Here is a 16,756-nt window from a genome sequence, read left to right as displayed (position 1 = left end):
TTACAATGATTTAGAAACACAAGTTGGCTTCATTAAAATTTCTTACATTTGGTATCAGAGCCGAATGACCTCTGCCTTCATATGAAAAGGTTTTCATTTTTATGCCATGAAAATGATTTGATTTTGGTTTCTTCTTGGAAACTTGTTGATATATTTTGTTGAAAATCATAAGGAAATTTCATTTTCAATATTTTAGTTGATAAAATGCTCATATTATGTATGCATATTTAGTTATATTAAATTATGCTTATGAGCAAATTTTTATGTTTAAAATGTCTAGTGATCCATATAATCTTAATTAATTAAGAATTAGCCACAGCATCCTTAATTAATTAAAATTATATATAAAGTTAAAATAAGGATCACATAAGTAATTAGACATCATATTGTGATTGATTATATTTCGCATAATAATTGTTATCCCACAGGATCTTTTATTATATTTAATATAATTAATCAGGATAAAATATCAGATTATTTTCATAATTTACCCACAGGGATTATGAATTGGAATATAATTTGATAGTTTTATCATAAAGACCATATGAATTTATTTGAATTAAGAATTTAGCCCACAGGCAATTTTTATGTCATGAGATTCATATTTTTGGCATGTTTCACATTGGTAAAACATGTAATTTAGTCTATTATGCTTCAAATTTTGACATAAGCATGTTTGATTTTATGCAGTTTCTCAAACTGTTAATTTCTTTGATATTCGATGTGATATTCCCGAACTTAGTGGTGATAACTATAAGATATGGAAGGAGAGGGTTCTCCTCCATTTAGGGTGGATGGATATTGATTATGCTATTAGAAAAGACGAACCACCTATAGTCACTGATACCAGCACTCTAACTGAGATCGCGTTATATGAGCGATGGGAGCGATCCAATCGGCTCAGCGTGATGTTTATCAACACTAAGATGACTGCTGGCATACGTGGTTCTGTTGACCAGCATGAAAATGTCCGAGACTTGCTAAAAGCTATTGATGAACAATTCGTCACTTCGGATAAGGCACTAGCAAGTACCCTTATTATGAAATTTTCATCCCTTAGACTCACCAACATAAAGGGTGTGCGTGTAAATGCGAGATATTGCGGCTCAACTTAAGAAACTTAAGGTTAATATGTCAGAATCCTTCCTGGTGCACTATACTCTGAATACCCTTCCACCTCAATATAGCCCTTTTAAAATTTCATACAATACACATAAGGATAAATGGTCAATCAATGAATTAATGACCATGTGTGTTCAAGAAGAAGAGAGGCTAATGATGGAATTGGGTGAGAGTGCATTGGTAGTAACCACTCGAGGGAAGAACAAAACTGACAAACATCAAGCCAATCAAAAAGCTTATCAGCAGGGTAAAGGTAAAATACCACCCCAAGCTGATATCAAGAAAGAAGCAAGGTGTTTCTTTTGTAAAAGAAAGGGACACATGAAGAAGGAATGTACGAAATTCCAACAATGGCTTGAAAAGAAAGGTAAACCAACCTCATATGTATGTTATGAATCTAATATGGTCAATGTTAATATTAACACCTGGTGGATTGACTCTGGATCAACAATCCATATTGCAAACTCTTTGCAGGATATGCAAAACCTAAGGAAGCCAGTGGGAAGTGAGCAAAGCATCTTATCAGGAAATAAGATGGGCTCACATGTGGAAGCAATTGGAACATGCATTTTAACTTTAAGTAGTGGTTTTGTTTTAAAATTGGAAAGAACCTTTTATGTACCAAGTTTCTCACGAAAATTAATTTCTGTTTCCAGACTCGTACCATTTGGGTATTCCTTTAATTTTAAAGACACATCATTTCATTTATTACATAAATCTGATTGTGTTGGGAATGGTATTTTGTCTGATGGTCTTTACCGTATTTTATTACAAAATGATAATACTCAAAGTTCAATGCATGTTCACGCTGGCATTAAGAGGTGTAATGTTAATGAGGACTCCTCTATATTATGGCATCGGAGATTAGGACATATCTCCATAGAGAGAATTAAAAGATTAGTTAAAGATGGGGTACTTAGTACTCTTGATTTTACTAATTTTAAGACTTGTGTGGACTGTATTAAAGGAAAACAGACCAATAAGTCCAAAAGGGGTGCTAATAGGAGTTCAGACTCATTAGAAATAATTCATACTGATATATGTTGTCCAGACATGGACATACATGGTCAGAAATACTTCATCTCTTTTATAGATGATTACTCACGATATATGTATATATATTTGCTTCATAACAAAAATGAAGCATTGGATGCCTTCAAAGTCTTTAAGGCTGAAGTTGAGAACCAATGTGATAAGCAAATTAAAATTGTGAGATCAGATCGGGGTGGAGAATATTATGGTAGATATACTGAAAATGGACAAGCACCTGGTCCTTTTGCTAAGTTTCTTCAAGAACATGGGATTATTGCCCAATACACTATGCCTGGTTCTCCAGACCAGAATGGTGTTGCAGAAAGAAGAAACCGAACATTATTAGACATGGTGCGGAGTATGCTTAGCAACTCCAGTCTTCCTAAGTTCTTGTGGACTAAAGCATTAAAAACGGTTGTGTATATATTAAACCGAGTTCCAACCAAGGCTGTCCAAAAGACACCATTTGAATTATGGAAAGGTTGGAAACCGAGTTTGCAACATATGCGCGTTTGGGGATGTCCGTCTGAAGTCAGGATATATAATCCACAAGAGAAGAAACTGGACCCGAGGACTGTTAGTGGGTATTTCATTGGATATGCCGAAAAGTCCAAAGGTTACAGGTTCTATTGTCCATCTCACACAACTAGGATTGTGGAATCAAGAAACGCTAAATTTCTTGAGGATGATGTGATTAGTGGGAGCGATCATTTCAGGAACATAGTTTCCGCACATAATCATATAGAATCTCAACCTTCCACATCAAATGATAGATTGGTTATAGTTCATAGCACTCCTCAAGTATAAACTAGTGCTGAACAACCAATCATTGAAATTCCACAAGTTGTTGATAGTATTCTAATAGATCAAGCAGTTCAGGAATTACAACAAGCTCCTGAACAACTAGTTGAACCACAAGTTCCTCAAGGAACCATTGGTACAACATTAAGAAGATCTACTAGAAATAAAAGATCAGCAATTCCTAGTGATTATGTTGTATATCTACAAGAATCTGACTATAATATTGGAGCCAAAAATGATCCTGAAACATTTTCACAAGCCATGAGTTGCAAAGAATCAAATTTATGGCATGATGCCATGAAAGAAGAGATGAATTCCATGATAAGCAATGGAGTTTGGGATCTTGTAGAGTTGCCTAATGAAGCAAAGGCCATTGGTTGCAAATGGGTCTTTAAAACTAAGAAAGATTCATTAGGCAACATTGAGAGATACAAGGCAAGACTTGTTGCAAAGGGATTTACTCAAAAAGAGGGAATCGATTATACGGAGACGTTTTCTCCTGTATCTAAGAAAGATTCTCTACGTATAATTTTGGCATTAGTTGCTCATTTTGACCTTGAATTGCAACAAATGGATGTGAAAACAGCATTTCTTAATGGAGATCTAGAGGAAGAGGTTTATATGAAACAACCTGAAGGTTTCTCCTCTAGTGTTGGTGAGCACTTGGTTTGCAAGCTTAGGAAGTCTATATACAGTTTAAAACAAGCCTCCCGCCAATGGTATTTTAAATTTCATGAAGTGATTTCTTCATTCGGATTTGTTGAAAATCCCATGGATCAATGCATATACCAGAAGGTTAGTGGGAGTAAAATATGTTTCCTTGTTTTATACGTAGATGATATTTTGCTTGCAACCAACGATAAGGGATTGCTGCATGAGGTGAAACAATTCCTTTCTAAAAATTTTGACATGAAGGATATGGGTGAAGCATCTTATGTCATTGGCATTAAGATCCATAGAGATAGACCTCGAGGTATTTTAGGTCTATCACAAGAAACCTATATTGATAAACTTTTAGAAAGATTTCGGATGAAGGATTGTTTACCAAGTGTTGCTCCCATTGTGAAAGGTGATAGGTTCAATTTGAACCAATGCCCAAAGAACAACTTTGAAAGGGAATCAATGAAAAACATCCCATATGCTTCTATCGTAGGAAGCCTTATGTATGCTCAGGTCTGTACAAGACCTGATATTGCATTTATTGTGGGGATGCTAGGTCGATATCAGAGTAATCCAGGTATGGACCACTGGAGAGCTACAAAGAAAGTGATGAGGTATCTACAAGGAACCAAAGATTACATGCTTATGTATAGACATACAGACAATCTGGATGTGATTGGTTACTCAGATTCAGACTTCGCCGGTTGTGTTGATTCTCATAAATCAACATCAGGATATATTTTTATGATGGCCGGTGGAGCTATTTCATGGAGAAGCGCTAAGCAGACCTTGACTGCTACTTCTACCATGGAAGCTGAGTTTGTCTCCTGCTTTGAGGCTACTTCACATGGTGTATGGCTTAAGAGTTTCATTTCTGGGCTTAGAATCATGGATTCTATTTCTAGGCCATTAAGAATTTTCTGTGACAATTCAGCTGCTGTCTTTATGGCTAAAAACAATAAAAGTGGAAGTCGAAGTAAACACATCGACATTAAGTATCTAGCCATAAGAGAACGTGTAAAGGAAAAGAAAGTGGTCATTGAGCATATTAGCACTGAATTGATGATTGCTGATCCTTTGACTAAAGGCATGCCACCTCTAAAATTCAAGGATCATGTAAAGAAAATGGGACTTAGTTCCACTTTGTAATGATATTGAAACTCTTATATATTGTGAAATTTTCTCATTTATGTGCACATTATTTTGAGAAAATATATTGTTGTTGGACCAAGAATAAACATAAGGTTTATTCATAAAGTAATATTATCATATTAAGATTAAGAAACTAAATACATCGTGATACATGGATGATAATACTCGCTCTTAGAGGACTTATCGCTATGATTCATGTATTTATTTCTTAAGAAAGTTGTTCGAGAAAGATTAATTCAAATTATTAAGATAAACGTATGGACCAAGTGGGAGAATGTAACGGTTATTATTAAATATCTTATTTAATAATAACGTAACTGTTCTTATTAAGATTCATAATTCATTATCATGAATTTCTTTATTTATTATGGTTTAAATGATTTCAGTTTCTTATTCTTTATGCATGAAACCGTTATTATTAAATTAAATATTTAATATCATTAAGTTCTTCATTATGGTCCAAACGTTACAATTTGAATTAATTCTTGAACGTTATGAGTTGATGATGATAAATGTTTTTGATGGGAGAACATCTATATATACATGAGGATTTTGGTCCCTTGGCTCAATCATCTCTTTGAAGCGAAAGGCTTTCCTACACCATCTAAAGCGAGAGTTCTGAGCCGAGAAGAACCAAAGTTCACGAAGAAACCTCTGCAGAAATTCTTGGCGACAATGGCTGGAGGTACGCTATTTCGTTTCCGCATAGTTTTATTGTGTTTCTATTACAATGATTTAGAAACACAAGTTCGCTTCATTAAAATTTCTTACATACTTAACATGTTTGTGGTTCCTATTGCATCTATTATTATTGGTATCCATTTCATATATAATAATTGACATGAATACAAATATGAAATGTTCAATATTTAATTCTGATTAATGATGCCACTTTGCACCAGCAAATCTTTTTCTTAAAAAAGAAAAAGCCTCATTTATTTTCTCTATAATTAAGTTAATCAGGAAATAAATCAACGAGAAAAGACATTACAATGATGATATTAGAACTGACGCCTTCTCCACCCGTCGCCACGTGGGCGTTGACCTAGTCAGCCCCCAACAAAGACTGAATAGTCCTCCGCCAACCCCTCCCGATTCATGGCTCGGAGATACCGGAACGCCCGCTTAGAACCGTCGAATATTCGTGTCATGCGAAGATCACAGCATCCAACGGTTAGGGCCGCACTTTCCGACCAGGAATGGTTTCGTCTTTCCACTTTACACGCGTAAGTTAGCTGATCCAACCTCGTGATGCCACGTCACTTTAAAGTGCGCCGTCCGTCTCCCTGCCTCCCAACTCCCGCGAGCTTCCCTTCCCGTCTCTCGCTCCATTTCGCCCCTTTCCTCCCTCCAGCCTCCCTCGGAGCCACGGCGCTTCTGTTGATTTCGTTCAACGCCGATCGGACGGTGAGGATTCAGTCCCCCGATACTCCATCGATCGCCCTCCGCGCCGTCCACCTCATTCCTCCATGTCTCCGCCATCCGGCCCCGTGGCCGACAGCCCATCGCCGGCGAACTGCTCCGTCCGAAAGCGGACGGCGGCGCCGCCTCCCCCGCCTCCGAAGAAGTACCGGTCCATGGCGGAGATAATGCGGGTGGCGAAGCCCTCCGTCCCTGTCACCGGCGAGTACTACTCGGACCTCCGCTGTGAGGAATGCCGGTCCGGCGATCGCGACGAGGAGATGATCCTGTGTGACCGTTGCGACCGCGGGTACCACCTCTACTGCCTCCGGCCTATCGCCGTTAGGGTTCCGTCGGGGCCTTGGTTCTGCCCTAGCTGTGGTGGAGAGAGACAATTTAGAAGTATATCAACATTAGCATTTACTATTAACCGCTCTATAATATGATTTTAATGAAGAAAATGGTGAGTTTATTGTTCGTGTTCTGTTCGAGGATGGTAGGGTTTCCGATGATGCAGACAAAGATTATCGATTTTTTTCGGATTCAGGGAACCGAGGAGAAAAGTGGCCACTCCCAAGGTGATTGTACATGTTAGTTTATTCTCAATTATAATCTTGTTGTTGATCCATTCTTGTTAATTTAGATGCTTAGTTTGTTCATGTAGAGTTAAATTTTGAAAATTGCTTGGGCATTGATTTTCTCATGACCATGTTTCTTTTTCCTCGACAATGTATATTCTATGATCATATACCACATTTTGCATATTTTGACATAATTGAAGATTAATCCTTGGTATATCATGTGCTTTTTTTATTTGTGTTTCTACAAAATAGTCGCAGCCATCAGGAGATAGTTATCTTTTGATTGTAATCAAAATTAGCTGGAGAATGAAGACGACTCATAGGAGACTAGTAAAAATGTTCATCGTAGATGATGCAGAATGAAATGTGAAATTGACCATATATTCTTGATGATGAATAAGGGGATCAGATCTTGACGTGCAGAGGTGACAAGGATGCAGGTGGACCCAAATCGTAGCAGCAGGTGGCACACCTTGATTGCAAGTTGAGATTATTCGCTGGTGGACAAAATTACTCATCAACGTGAGAGAGAGATAGAAGAGAAAATTTTGAAGGAATTAAGTGTCCATCCAAAGAAATCCTCTTTTTCTATCCATTTAGTCATACGAAACAGTCCCTTATGATTAAGTTGTTTCTTATAAATCTTCAAATGATTCGACTGCATCACATCTCAAGTAAACTATGTTTGTAAAATTATGTGCATAAAACAAAGAAAGAAAGAAAGATCTATTGTTACAAGATGCCACGTAGTGCTGAATGAGTAAGTTAGTACTTTGAAGAAAACCAGTGGAGTATTGTGACGATGCATGTGATTTTCTCTGAACTAGTAGTTTTTCTTTCTAGAACAAGCTAGCCATTTTTTAATGAGATAAAATAGAGGATGGGTTCATGAATAGTCAGAATTCTCTTCTGAAATCACTTTTGGTAATGCTAGCGGCCTAGCACGGAGATGCTGCCAGTCTACAGCATGTGCTTGTGCTTTTGGTTACCTCCAATTTTATGACTAGCCCCTGGGTTTCATATGTTTCGGAAGTCTTCAGTTTATGACCAATCTCTTATTGTTGCTCTTGTCCTGACTCCATCGGCTTCCACAACCATAATCTCATATGATTACGGCCCCTCATTTAACACCATGTGCTGCAAACTTTGTAAATTATCTTCGAGCTATTTTTATGTATGAAAGCTGATCCATAACTTTTACATGTTGAAATGGCTACTGAAACTCCACTTTTTTTGCAAGTTCAGAATTAGATTTGTGATCCTTCTCTTTTTTTATTTGAATCTGGAGCTGGAATCGGTTCCCAATATATAATTTAACATAATATTGTGCAGACCACATCATCAGGAACCAAGGACACATGATATCATAGGACTTCAAGGTGTACCTGATATGAAATTTTCTCAATCACATCTTGCCCTTCTCCATATACATTACTTGTTGTAGCAACCTTGCCCTCTTACTTGCTTATATGGATATTTCTGTCAGAAATCATTACCTCTATGCATGTAGAGTTTGCAGAAATTTTTAGCATCTTGCATGTTTGAAAGTTATCTTTGTCGTATTGCAATAAGATTGTCAAACCAATTTGTATAGATGGAAGAAAGCGCAAGAGAAGTTCCTTAGTTATGTACAAGAAGAGGAGGAGAATATTGCCGTTCACTCCAACTGAAAATTCAGCTAGGAGACTTGAACAAATGAGTTCTCTTGCCACTGCACTAATAGCAATGCATATGAAATTTAGTAATGAGCTGACTTACATGCCTAGAATGGCCCCTAAATCTGCTAATCAAGCAAATTTAGAGAAGGATGGCATGCAGGTTTAGAAACTTTCTTTCTTCTATTTTTCAAAAATCTTCTCTTGATCCTTTTTTACAGATGAATTTTAATGCTTGCTTTCGACGTTCTTGAAGGTACTACCAAAGGAAGATAAAGAAACACTAGAGCTCTGCAGATCAATGTACAAAAGAGGGGAATGTCCTCCTCTCTTAGTTGTTTTTGATCCGCTTGAAGGGTACTTTCCCTTGATCTAATTGTACCTTGTTTTAGTTGGAAAATTGTTTAGACAGATGATGAATAATTGTAGTGAATGCAGATTCACTGTACAAGCTGATGGTCCTATAAAGGATATGACACTTGTAACCGAGTATACTGGCGATGTGGACTACTTGAAAAACCGGGAACATGATGATTGTGATAGCATGATGACCCTTCTTCTAGCAAAAGACCCCTCTGATAGCCTAGTTGTTTGTCCCGATAAACGTGGAAACATTGCTCGTTTCATTAATGGCATTAACAATCACTCCAGGTATGCTCTTATCTTGATTCCTTGTCTGTATCATGGAAAATTTGTAATATATTAATATCAGAGTACTCGCATTATGCTTACATTACTGTCACTCGTGTGCGTTAGCTTTAAGATCTTGCTTAAGTCTAGATATTACTTTTGGATATTTCATGCCAACGATTTCAATTCTCATTATAAGACTATATCCAGAACCTGGGACTTATTATGCTTGAAACTCTCAATAATTTGCAGGGATGGTAGGAAGAAGGAGAACCTTAAATGTGTAAGGTATGATGTAAACGGTGAGTGCCGAGTCTTATTGGTTGCTTGCCGTGATATATGTAGTGGAGAACGGCTATATTATGATTACAATGGATACGAGCAAGAATACCCTACTCACAATTTTGTTTGACAATCTCGGCAACCTCATTAACATATACACTTTAACCTCTTCTTTGAGATTGGGTGAGTAGGGATCAATTTTTGGCAGACAGCTTTTGGTCCTTTCTCGGCGAAGCTCTCCAATTTTGTAGCTTCACGATTAAAGTTCTGATTCCATGTAGTGTTTTCCCATCTTTAAGATATGGGTTAAGCAACATGAGCATTTAAAAGTTTGATTTGTTTCTTGGCTATTGTTATACAAGGAATATTTTTGTTCTACCAAAAATTCATACAATGTTGCAGAAACTTCAAAAGCAATTCAATCTATACTTGTGTCATTTCACTTGGTTCCCTCTCTCCATCTCCAAAATTTTGTTAAGAAGATGCAGAATTAGAGAAGGCTGTACTTGTCTGAAATGTTAAAAAAATAATAATAATTTGAAGTCCTTTTGATATATGATCCGAGTAAGAAAAGTTATCCATGGATAGAATTAAAAGATACAACATGACAATCATTGGATTGAGCCTCATATGAACTATATTAGTGATTTTGAGTTATCTTGATCCTTGATCAAGTACTAAAATTGAGGATCAAGTAATGAAACTCTTAAGCATAGGAGATTTTAATACCTCAACCCGAGTAAGAAAGACTACCCATGGATAGGGCTAGAAGACAGGCCATGTGTAAAGCTAATAGTGGTCCTTGACTAGGATATGAAGCTATTATAAGCCAAAGATTATAATACATCAATTTCATATCACATAGGATGGAAAAAAAATAACTTGAATAAATTAATAAGGCTAAATAGATCTACTATATTTAATAATCATGATAGATGGTATTACATGAAAGTATTGATAGGCTACGTCTCACCTGCATCACGTTAGAGTTTGATTTTAGGACACTTACATCACGTTAAAGTTTGATTTTAGGATAACATTGAGTTTTAATAAGGATGTCAAGCCATAAAGACACAATATAACATCCAAAATATATCCTATTTATTAATGATTTATGCTCAATAAATTAGTAGTCGATTATCCATCGGCCTAATCATAATAATATTCTTCTATTAAAATTAAATTTTGGAGTGTTTAGAATTCACTATCCTCCTCTTATATTTTTTAGTCATTTTAAAAGATTGGATAAGTAAAAAATAATAATAATGATATTATAAGATATCGATTCAATCACGGATAATTCAATTGATTCCGTAAGGCCACAAAGGTGGATCCATTTATATTTTTTTGAAATAATGAGTTGTGGTTTGCTTCACTCGCCATATACTTACATAGAGTTCTACATTGAAGCGAGAAGGAGAGGTGACTTCTGGTGATATCCAATATATGGATCCATCGGAACTTATTGGAACAACATCACTGGAATTTGTACGTTCCTTGCTGTCTTCCCACCATAATATTTCTCGCCAACATTGTCTCAAAAATAGTAGGGTTAAAGTCTATTTTAGCTCTTGTAGTTTTGGTTATGGACCACTTAGGCCCTTATAGTTTACTCGTATCTAAAATAATCTCTATATTTTAAAAAACGTAGCATATAAGCCCCTCCCGTCAAGTCTGAGTTAACAGACATTAGAGTCTGCTTACGTGACATGTTGACTCGTAATAAATCATTAATATAATGACACATGTAATTTAGGGTTAAAGTTCATTTTAGTCTATGTCGTTTTGGCCATGGACCAATTAAGCTCTTATGGTTTATTTATGTCTAAAATAACCCTTATATTTTTAAAAATATAGAATATAAATTCCTCCCATTAAGTCTGAGTTAACTAACGTTTATGTAGCATGCTGACTCACAATAAATCATTAATCTAATGACACATATAATTTAAGTTTTTTTAAAAAACTGAGACCACCATTAATGGCGAGAGGAGACGTCATCGTGGAAGCAACTACCAGTAGTAGCACTGAGCCGCTGCTGCCTAGTAGGGCGTCATATGCATGCTGCCTCTCCTACGTTGACGATGAGCTTAGAAGCTTTCGGTCTTGCCTCAGGTGGATGTGCGTCAATCAGTCCAACGCTAGGCATGCAGTAGTCTCTTGGTCCCTCCTCCTAGGCGTCTTCATCCCCATCGCCTCCCGCTTCGTCCTCTCCTACGCCCCCACCCGCCGCACCTATGACATGGTGGTTCAGCTCTCCCTCACCTCCGCCTTTGCCTCTCCGCCTTCGTTCGTCGCTACGGTCTTCGCTGCTTCCTATTCCTCGATAAGATAAACCTTAACCATTTTTTAAACTTAAACTACATGTGTCATTATATTAATGGTTTATTGTGAGTCAACATACCATATAAGCAGATTCTAACATCTGTTAACTCAAACTTGACGGGATGGGATTATATGCTACGTTTTTAAAAATGTAAGGGTTATTTTGTACACGAGTAAACTATAAGGGCTTAAGTGATCCATGGCCAAAACCACAGGGGCTAAAATGGACCTTAACCTTTTTTTAAACTTAAATTACATGTGTCATTATATTAATGATTTATTGTGAGTCAGCATGTCATGTAAGTAGACTCTAACGTCTGTTAACTCATACTTATCGGGAGGAGCTTATATGTTATGTTTTTAAAAATATAGGGGTTATTTTAGATACGAGTAAACCATAAAGACTTAAGTGGTCCATAACAAAAAACCACAAAGGTTAATCTAAATAGAAAGCAATTCAAGAATGCACCACTTTTGTACCTTGCGAGAGAGAACAAAACCCCAACTGGGTTTGAGTTGGATTGTTCAGATAAGTTGATATTAGTGTTGTGATTGATGAACATATCATCGACGACATTTATTTTTGGCAGATGGGAGTTTACTTTTGGGCAATCTCTAAATTTTTAGTCAGGAGAAAAAAATTTTGTATAAAAACAAATAATATTAAATGTAATTTCGGTAACATTAGTTAAAAGTCACAATAGATGCATTATACATTTTTGTTTATAAAAAGAAATTATCTTTATTTTCCTTGGATTGATCATTCAATGAGGATTGGGATGAGGATATTAAAACGAATGTATGAGCTTAGTGAAAAGATCAAATAAAAAAGGTTTTTTATGACAAGAATCATGAGGGAAGATTCTAATCAGCAAAGGCAGTGTTAAGCACTTTGCATATCAGTATGGGAAGATAGTGTAAGTTGACCACATTATAAGGGTGGAAGAAACTGAAACAATCTCTATTCTTTTCTAAGGTATTCTTGTCTCTTTGATGGATCAATAGGAATATATTCTCGGATAAACTTGTGCATGGCATTATTGCCAGATTTAAATTATGTATCTGACAAAGTCAAGTAGTGTCATGTTATTAGGTATCATTTGGTTGGAGAGCAAGGAGAAGAAACTTCAAATAAATCAATTGCTATTGCAGTGAGACAATTTGACAGAGAAATGGAAAGAAAGGAGTTACAAAAGACAGTTGCAGAACCACAGATATCCTAAATTACAACACAATGATCACAAGTCATTGGTAGAAGAAGAAAGGAAGATGCTATTAGTCCTAGCAATAAAATATTGTGCTGAGTTTGCTATCAGAGAGCATTTTGATCTCTCTCCAGCCACAATTGTTTCTCCAAAAAGGTAACCCTTAATTTCCATAGGATCTCCCAATCCACATATGCATATTAATCTCTCTGTAGATTCCACTGGAATCCACCTGCAAATTTATCTTGATTTTTCTCATGAACTCCCTTTCAATATCTTTCTTCCATGTACAGTGAACTGATATTTTGATCTTATCCTCTGAAGCCTCCAAATTCAGACAATGAAGGAATATAAAATGCAAAGAATAGCTGTGAGGACGAATTTTACAAGATTATATCTCCCCTGAACAAAACAAGGTTCATTTTCAAAGTCAGTCTATGCAGCATAAGCAACCTCAACATAGAGTGTCTTAGAGAAAAGCTGAGTTGCAGATATAATGGTATCTCGGAAATCACTTCAAGATGGTCTTAGGTTAAGAAATATAATGCTGTAAGCTTTCTGGGGAAATTAAAGATGTCACTTGCTGAGCTTCTCTTCAGCATTCAGATCATCCAAATATTTCGAGTTTGATTCAGCATTCTCAGTAGGGAGAAGATTTCTTTCTTGGTACCAAAATTTAGACCTTGAAGCTTCTGGCTTTCAACCAAGACTTGGGAATAAGGCCCTAGTTTTGCCAACCAAATAGCAATTGACCACCTTAATTGTAGTCATTATATACAGTTCATGTTGTCAAATCAGATCCTTGGGTTGGCAAATCCAAGGCCTTTTGGATGAGGAAATTGTTACAACTCCTCCAGATTTCCAACAAAATTCTCAGGGTATGCTTGCTAAGAATACTAAATGAAGTAGAGAATGGGCATGAACATGATATACCAACCATATCTAGATCAGAGTGAATGAATGAGCCTGTGAAGGTTTTGGCCTCCTCGTGGAGCTCTGGAATTAACAGCATCAAGTTACCTTGGATTACTCTCAGAATGGGAATCTGAAACCAAGGAATCCAATATACTCTGTGGGTCTCTACTGCATCTGTCATCTTCCTAATTCCAAAGCAACATAATCATGACATGCTTAATGCTATCATCATAGAATCGAATCCAAGTACTGTACCCCTTTTGGCACCAGTAGATTTCCTTCCTCCTTGATAGTTAACTGACCCCATCCTGGTGTTTGATGGCGAATGAGCAACTCAATTGATATTGGCTACATGGATTGAATGATCTTTGTATCAGGGTGCATTAAAAGTTGTTTGTCTCATCCAAATTCCGCAAAATCATATCCACATTTTGCCATTGTTTTGTTTGCTTAAACACTTTAATTTCTGATTTTGTTTATAGCAGTGATAGATAGTTGGGATTCTCTCAATGGAGAAGATATGAAAATTTTCTATAGAATTTCTGAACTTATGTGAAAAAATTATATATCTTAAACTTTATATTGACTATTTTTCTAAATTTATTGTTATCCAATTCAAATCTTTGTCATGGATTGTGAGTTGTAATATTTGTGCAATATTGATTCTTTATTTAGATTTTTTTTTACATCATACATTTGCAAAGAATTGTGGTTGTGTATTGTGATGAGAGTTTGATCGTCGCTTATAATCATACTCATGAATCAGGGCAATTATTCTTGAATCATTGAATGATTGATACGACAAAGATATAACATGTAAGTGTATCGAGATTAGTCCGATCTATGATCGATGCTCTTATCAATTTGAATATTATTTATAAATATACCCAGAGGAATATTTTATAATCATTTAAGCTAAAATATCAAATAAAAATATCAAAACCTAGACTTATAAGTTAATAAATCATCCCTTAGTTTTGCTAAAACAAAAAAATAAACAAAATTAACTTTTGTCACATCTCCTTTTCAAGTCTCAGAAACAAAAGACAAAGTGTTCTCTTTGCCTGGTTAGGAAGGGAAGGAGCCTTTGTCTGTGTGCCATCCGATAAATAACAATTTTGCATGTACTGATCACCTAAATTTGCAGATGGCCTCCTCCATCCAAGAACAAGTATGAATGTGTTGCTTCATGATCAAGACAAGAAGAATCCAAACCGCCACCCTTCTTCTCTTTCATCTCTTCACCTTTTACTTCCCCCCCATGTTTCTATAAACCCACCAGAGTATCAGCTCACATACAATTCTCGTCTTCCCTTTTCCTCCCTATTTATCTCCCTCCTCCTCCTCCTCCCTTCCGCACTTACCACTGAGCCATTTACTACTCGTCTTTCCTCTACATATCCTGTCTCCACGTTTCGTTTGCAGCCAAGTAAGCAGTAGCTTAGCTTAGCGTTTATGCTATCCTTGTAGGTAGTAGTTGCTGTGTTTTTCTGGTAGTCACTGCGGAATTAGGCAATGGCTGGAGGAGGGAGGAAGATGAAGTCTTAATTTCCACTGGTGCTTTCTTGTATTCCTAATTAGAACGTCATATTGAGTTCAGAAGACTCCTTCCTTGGCTTCCATTTCATTGTTGTGGGAGACATTATTCTCTACCTCGGGTTGATTCTGGTTTCACAAGCTGATGGGAAAGAACAGGTTCAAGCTCTCTGACATGCTGCCGTATGCTTGGTTCTACAAGCTCAAGTTCATGAGCCTCAGAGGAAGAAGAGATCACAGCATGTCACAGTCCACCAAGAGAAGCCAGCCTGCACCCACGCCCTTGCCGCCTCCACAGGCAAGGATCCTCCCCAGCAGAGCCTCATGCTATGTCTCCAGCAGATCACAAGCAGAGAAGTCCATCGAGCCACCAAGGAAATCCAAGAGGAGGAGCAGAAGAGAGACCGTGGCGGATCCCAGCGACAACATCAAGCTGGTCACCTCCTCCGTCTCTGCCGGCTGCAGCTGCAGGGTGTGGAAGACCGAGTCCATCTCTGTGTTCCCTGCGCGGGCGGCCGCTCCCGAGAGCCCGCCGCACCTGCGAGACCCCTACGTCGATCGTGATCACGGATATCCGTGCAACACCAACGCCATCGATCGGCTCAGCTTCGATCGTGTCGCCTCGTGGTCACGCTTCGACTGCAGGTTCACCTCCTCCGCCAGCGACATCACCATCGACGTGGGCCGCAGAGCCTCCGACGAGCTCTCGGAGTTGGAACTCCCTCCGATCGCCACAAAGCCCAGCAAGGACGAATCTGACCCGACAAAATTCCAAGACAAGACTGTGGTGGGAAAGGTGGTGAGCCATCGCAACGCTTCAGCAAAGAGGTCATCGCCGGGGCTTCACCGGCTCCGGACGCGAGGAAACTCCCCGCGGCTGGCCTGCAAGAAGCTTCGACCTCGCTGCAACCGGAGGAGCGGCACGTCGACAGCGCCGGCGGCGATGCAGAAAGGCAAGGGCTTATCCGGCAGCTTTGCAGTCGTCAAATCGTCGTCGGACCCTCGGAGGGACTTCAGGGACTCCATGGTGGAGATGATAGTGGAGAACAACATCCGGGCATCGAAAGATTTGGAAGAACTGCTCGCCTGCTATCTGTCTCTGAATTCCGACGAGTACCACGGTGTGATCGTCGCGGTGTTCGAGCAAATTTGGTTTGAACTGACAAGCTTAAATCTGTAGTATTACTGTACCGAAGAGTGATTCCACAACATTATATATATATAATAGCTCTGATTTATGAGTTCATCCCTATCATTGCTAATGTAAACAAAGATTACAATGAGCAAACACAGATTCGATTTCAAGCAAATGGCATGGGAAGCTCTGCCACATTATTCCTCATGGCCATGCAGTTTCCTCCGACGCTGCACCAAAACGACAAGTTCATGTTTGATGGAAGGTACCCCACCCCACAAGCACGATGAAGGACACAAGATCTTAAATTGCAGATCTAATTGT

General features: G+C 37.9%; 2 protein-coding genes across 2 annotated transcripts; both read left to right on the top strand.

Moving 5' to 3' along the window:
• The first annotated feature begins 6,048 nt into the window (after positions 1–6,048).
• On the top strand, positions 6,049–9,872 carry LOC135615400 (probable Histone-lysine N-methyltransferase ATXR5). The gene is made up of 6 exons (XM_065113838.1): positions 6,049–6,570; positions 6,669–6,746; positions 8,344–8,567; positions 8,661–8,761; positions 8,843–9,055; positions 9,287–9,872. The coding sequence occupies exons 1-6, from the start codon at positions 6,237–6,239 to the stop codon at positions 9,444–9,446; spliced, it is 1,110 nt and encodes a 369-aa protein (XP_064969910.1). The 5' UTR covers positions 6,049–6,236; the 3' UTR covers positions 9,447–9,872.
• A 5,227-nt stretch (positions 9,873–15,099) lies between these two features.
• On the top strand, positions 15,100–16,491 carry LOC135613621 (transcription repressor OFP3-like). The gene has a single exon (XM_065110650.1). The coding sequence runs from the start codon at positions 15,443–15,445 to the stop codon at positions 16,475–16,477; it is 1,035 nt and encodes a 344-aa protein (XP_064966722.1). The 5' UTR covers positions 15,100–15,442; the 3' UTR covers positions 16,478–16,491.
• The last annotated feature ends 265 nt before the right edge of the window (positions 16,492–16,756 follow it).

Source organism: Musa acuminata, chromosome BXJ2-6, assembly GCF_036884655.1.
Source record: "Musa acuminata AAA Group cultivar baxijiao chromosome BXJ2-6, Cavendish_Baxijiao_AAA, whole genome shotgun sequence".
Classification (NCBI taxonomy): Eukaryota; Viridiplantae; Streptophyta; class Magnoliopsida; order Zingiberales; family Musaceae; genus Musa; species Musa acuminata.
This window is presented reverse-complemented; position numbering and strand designations above follow the sequence as displayed.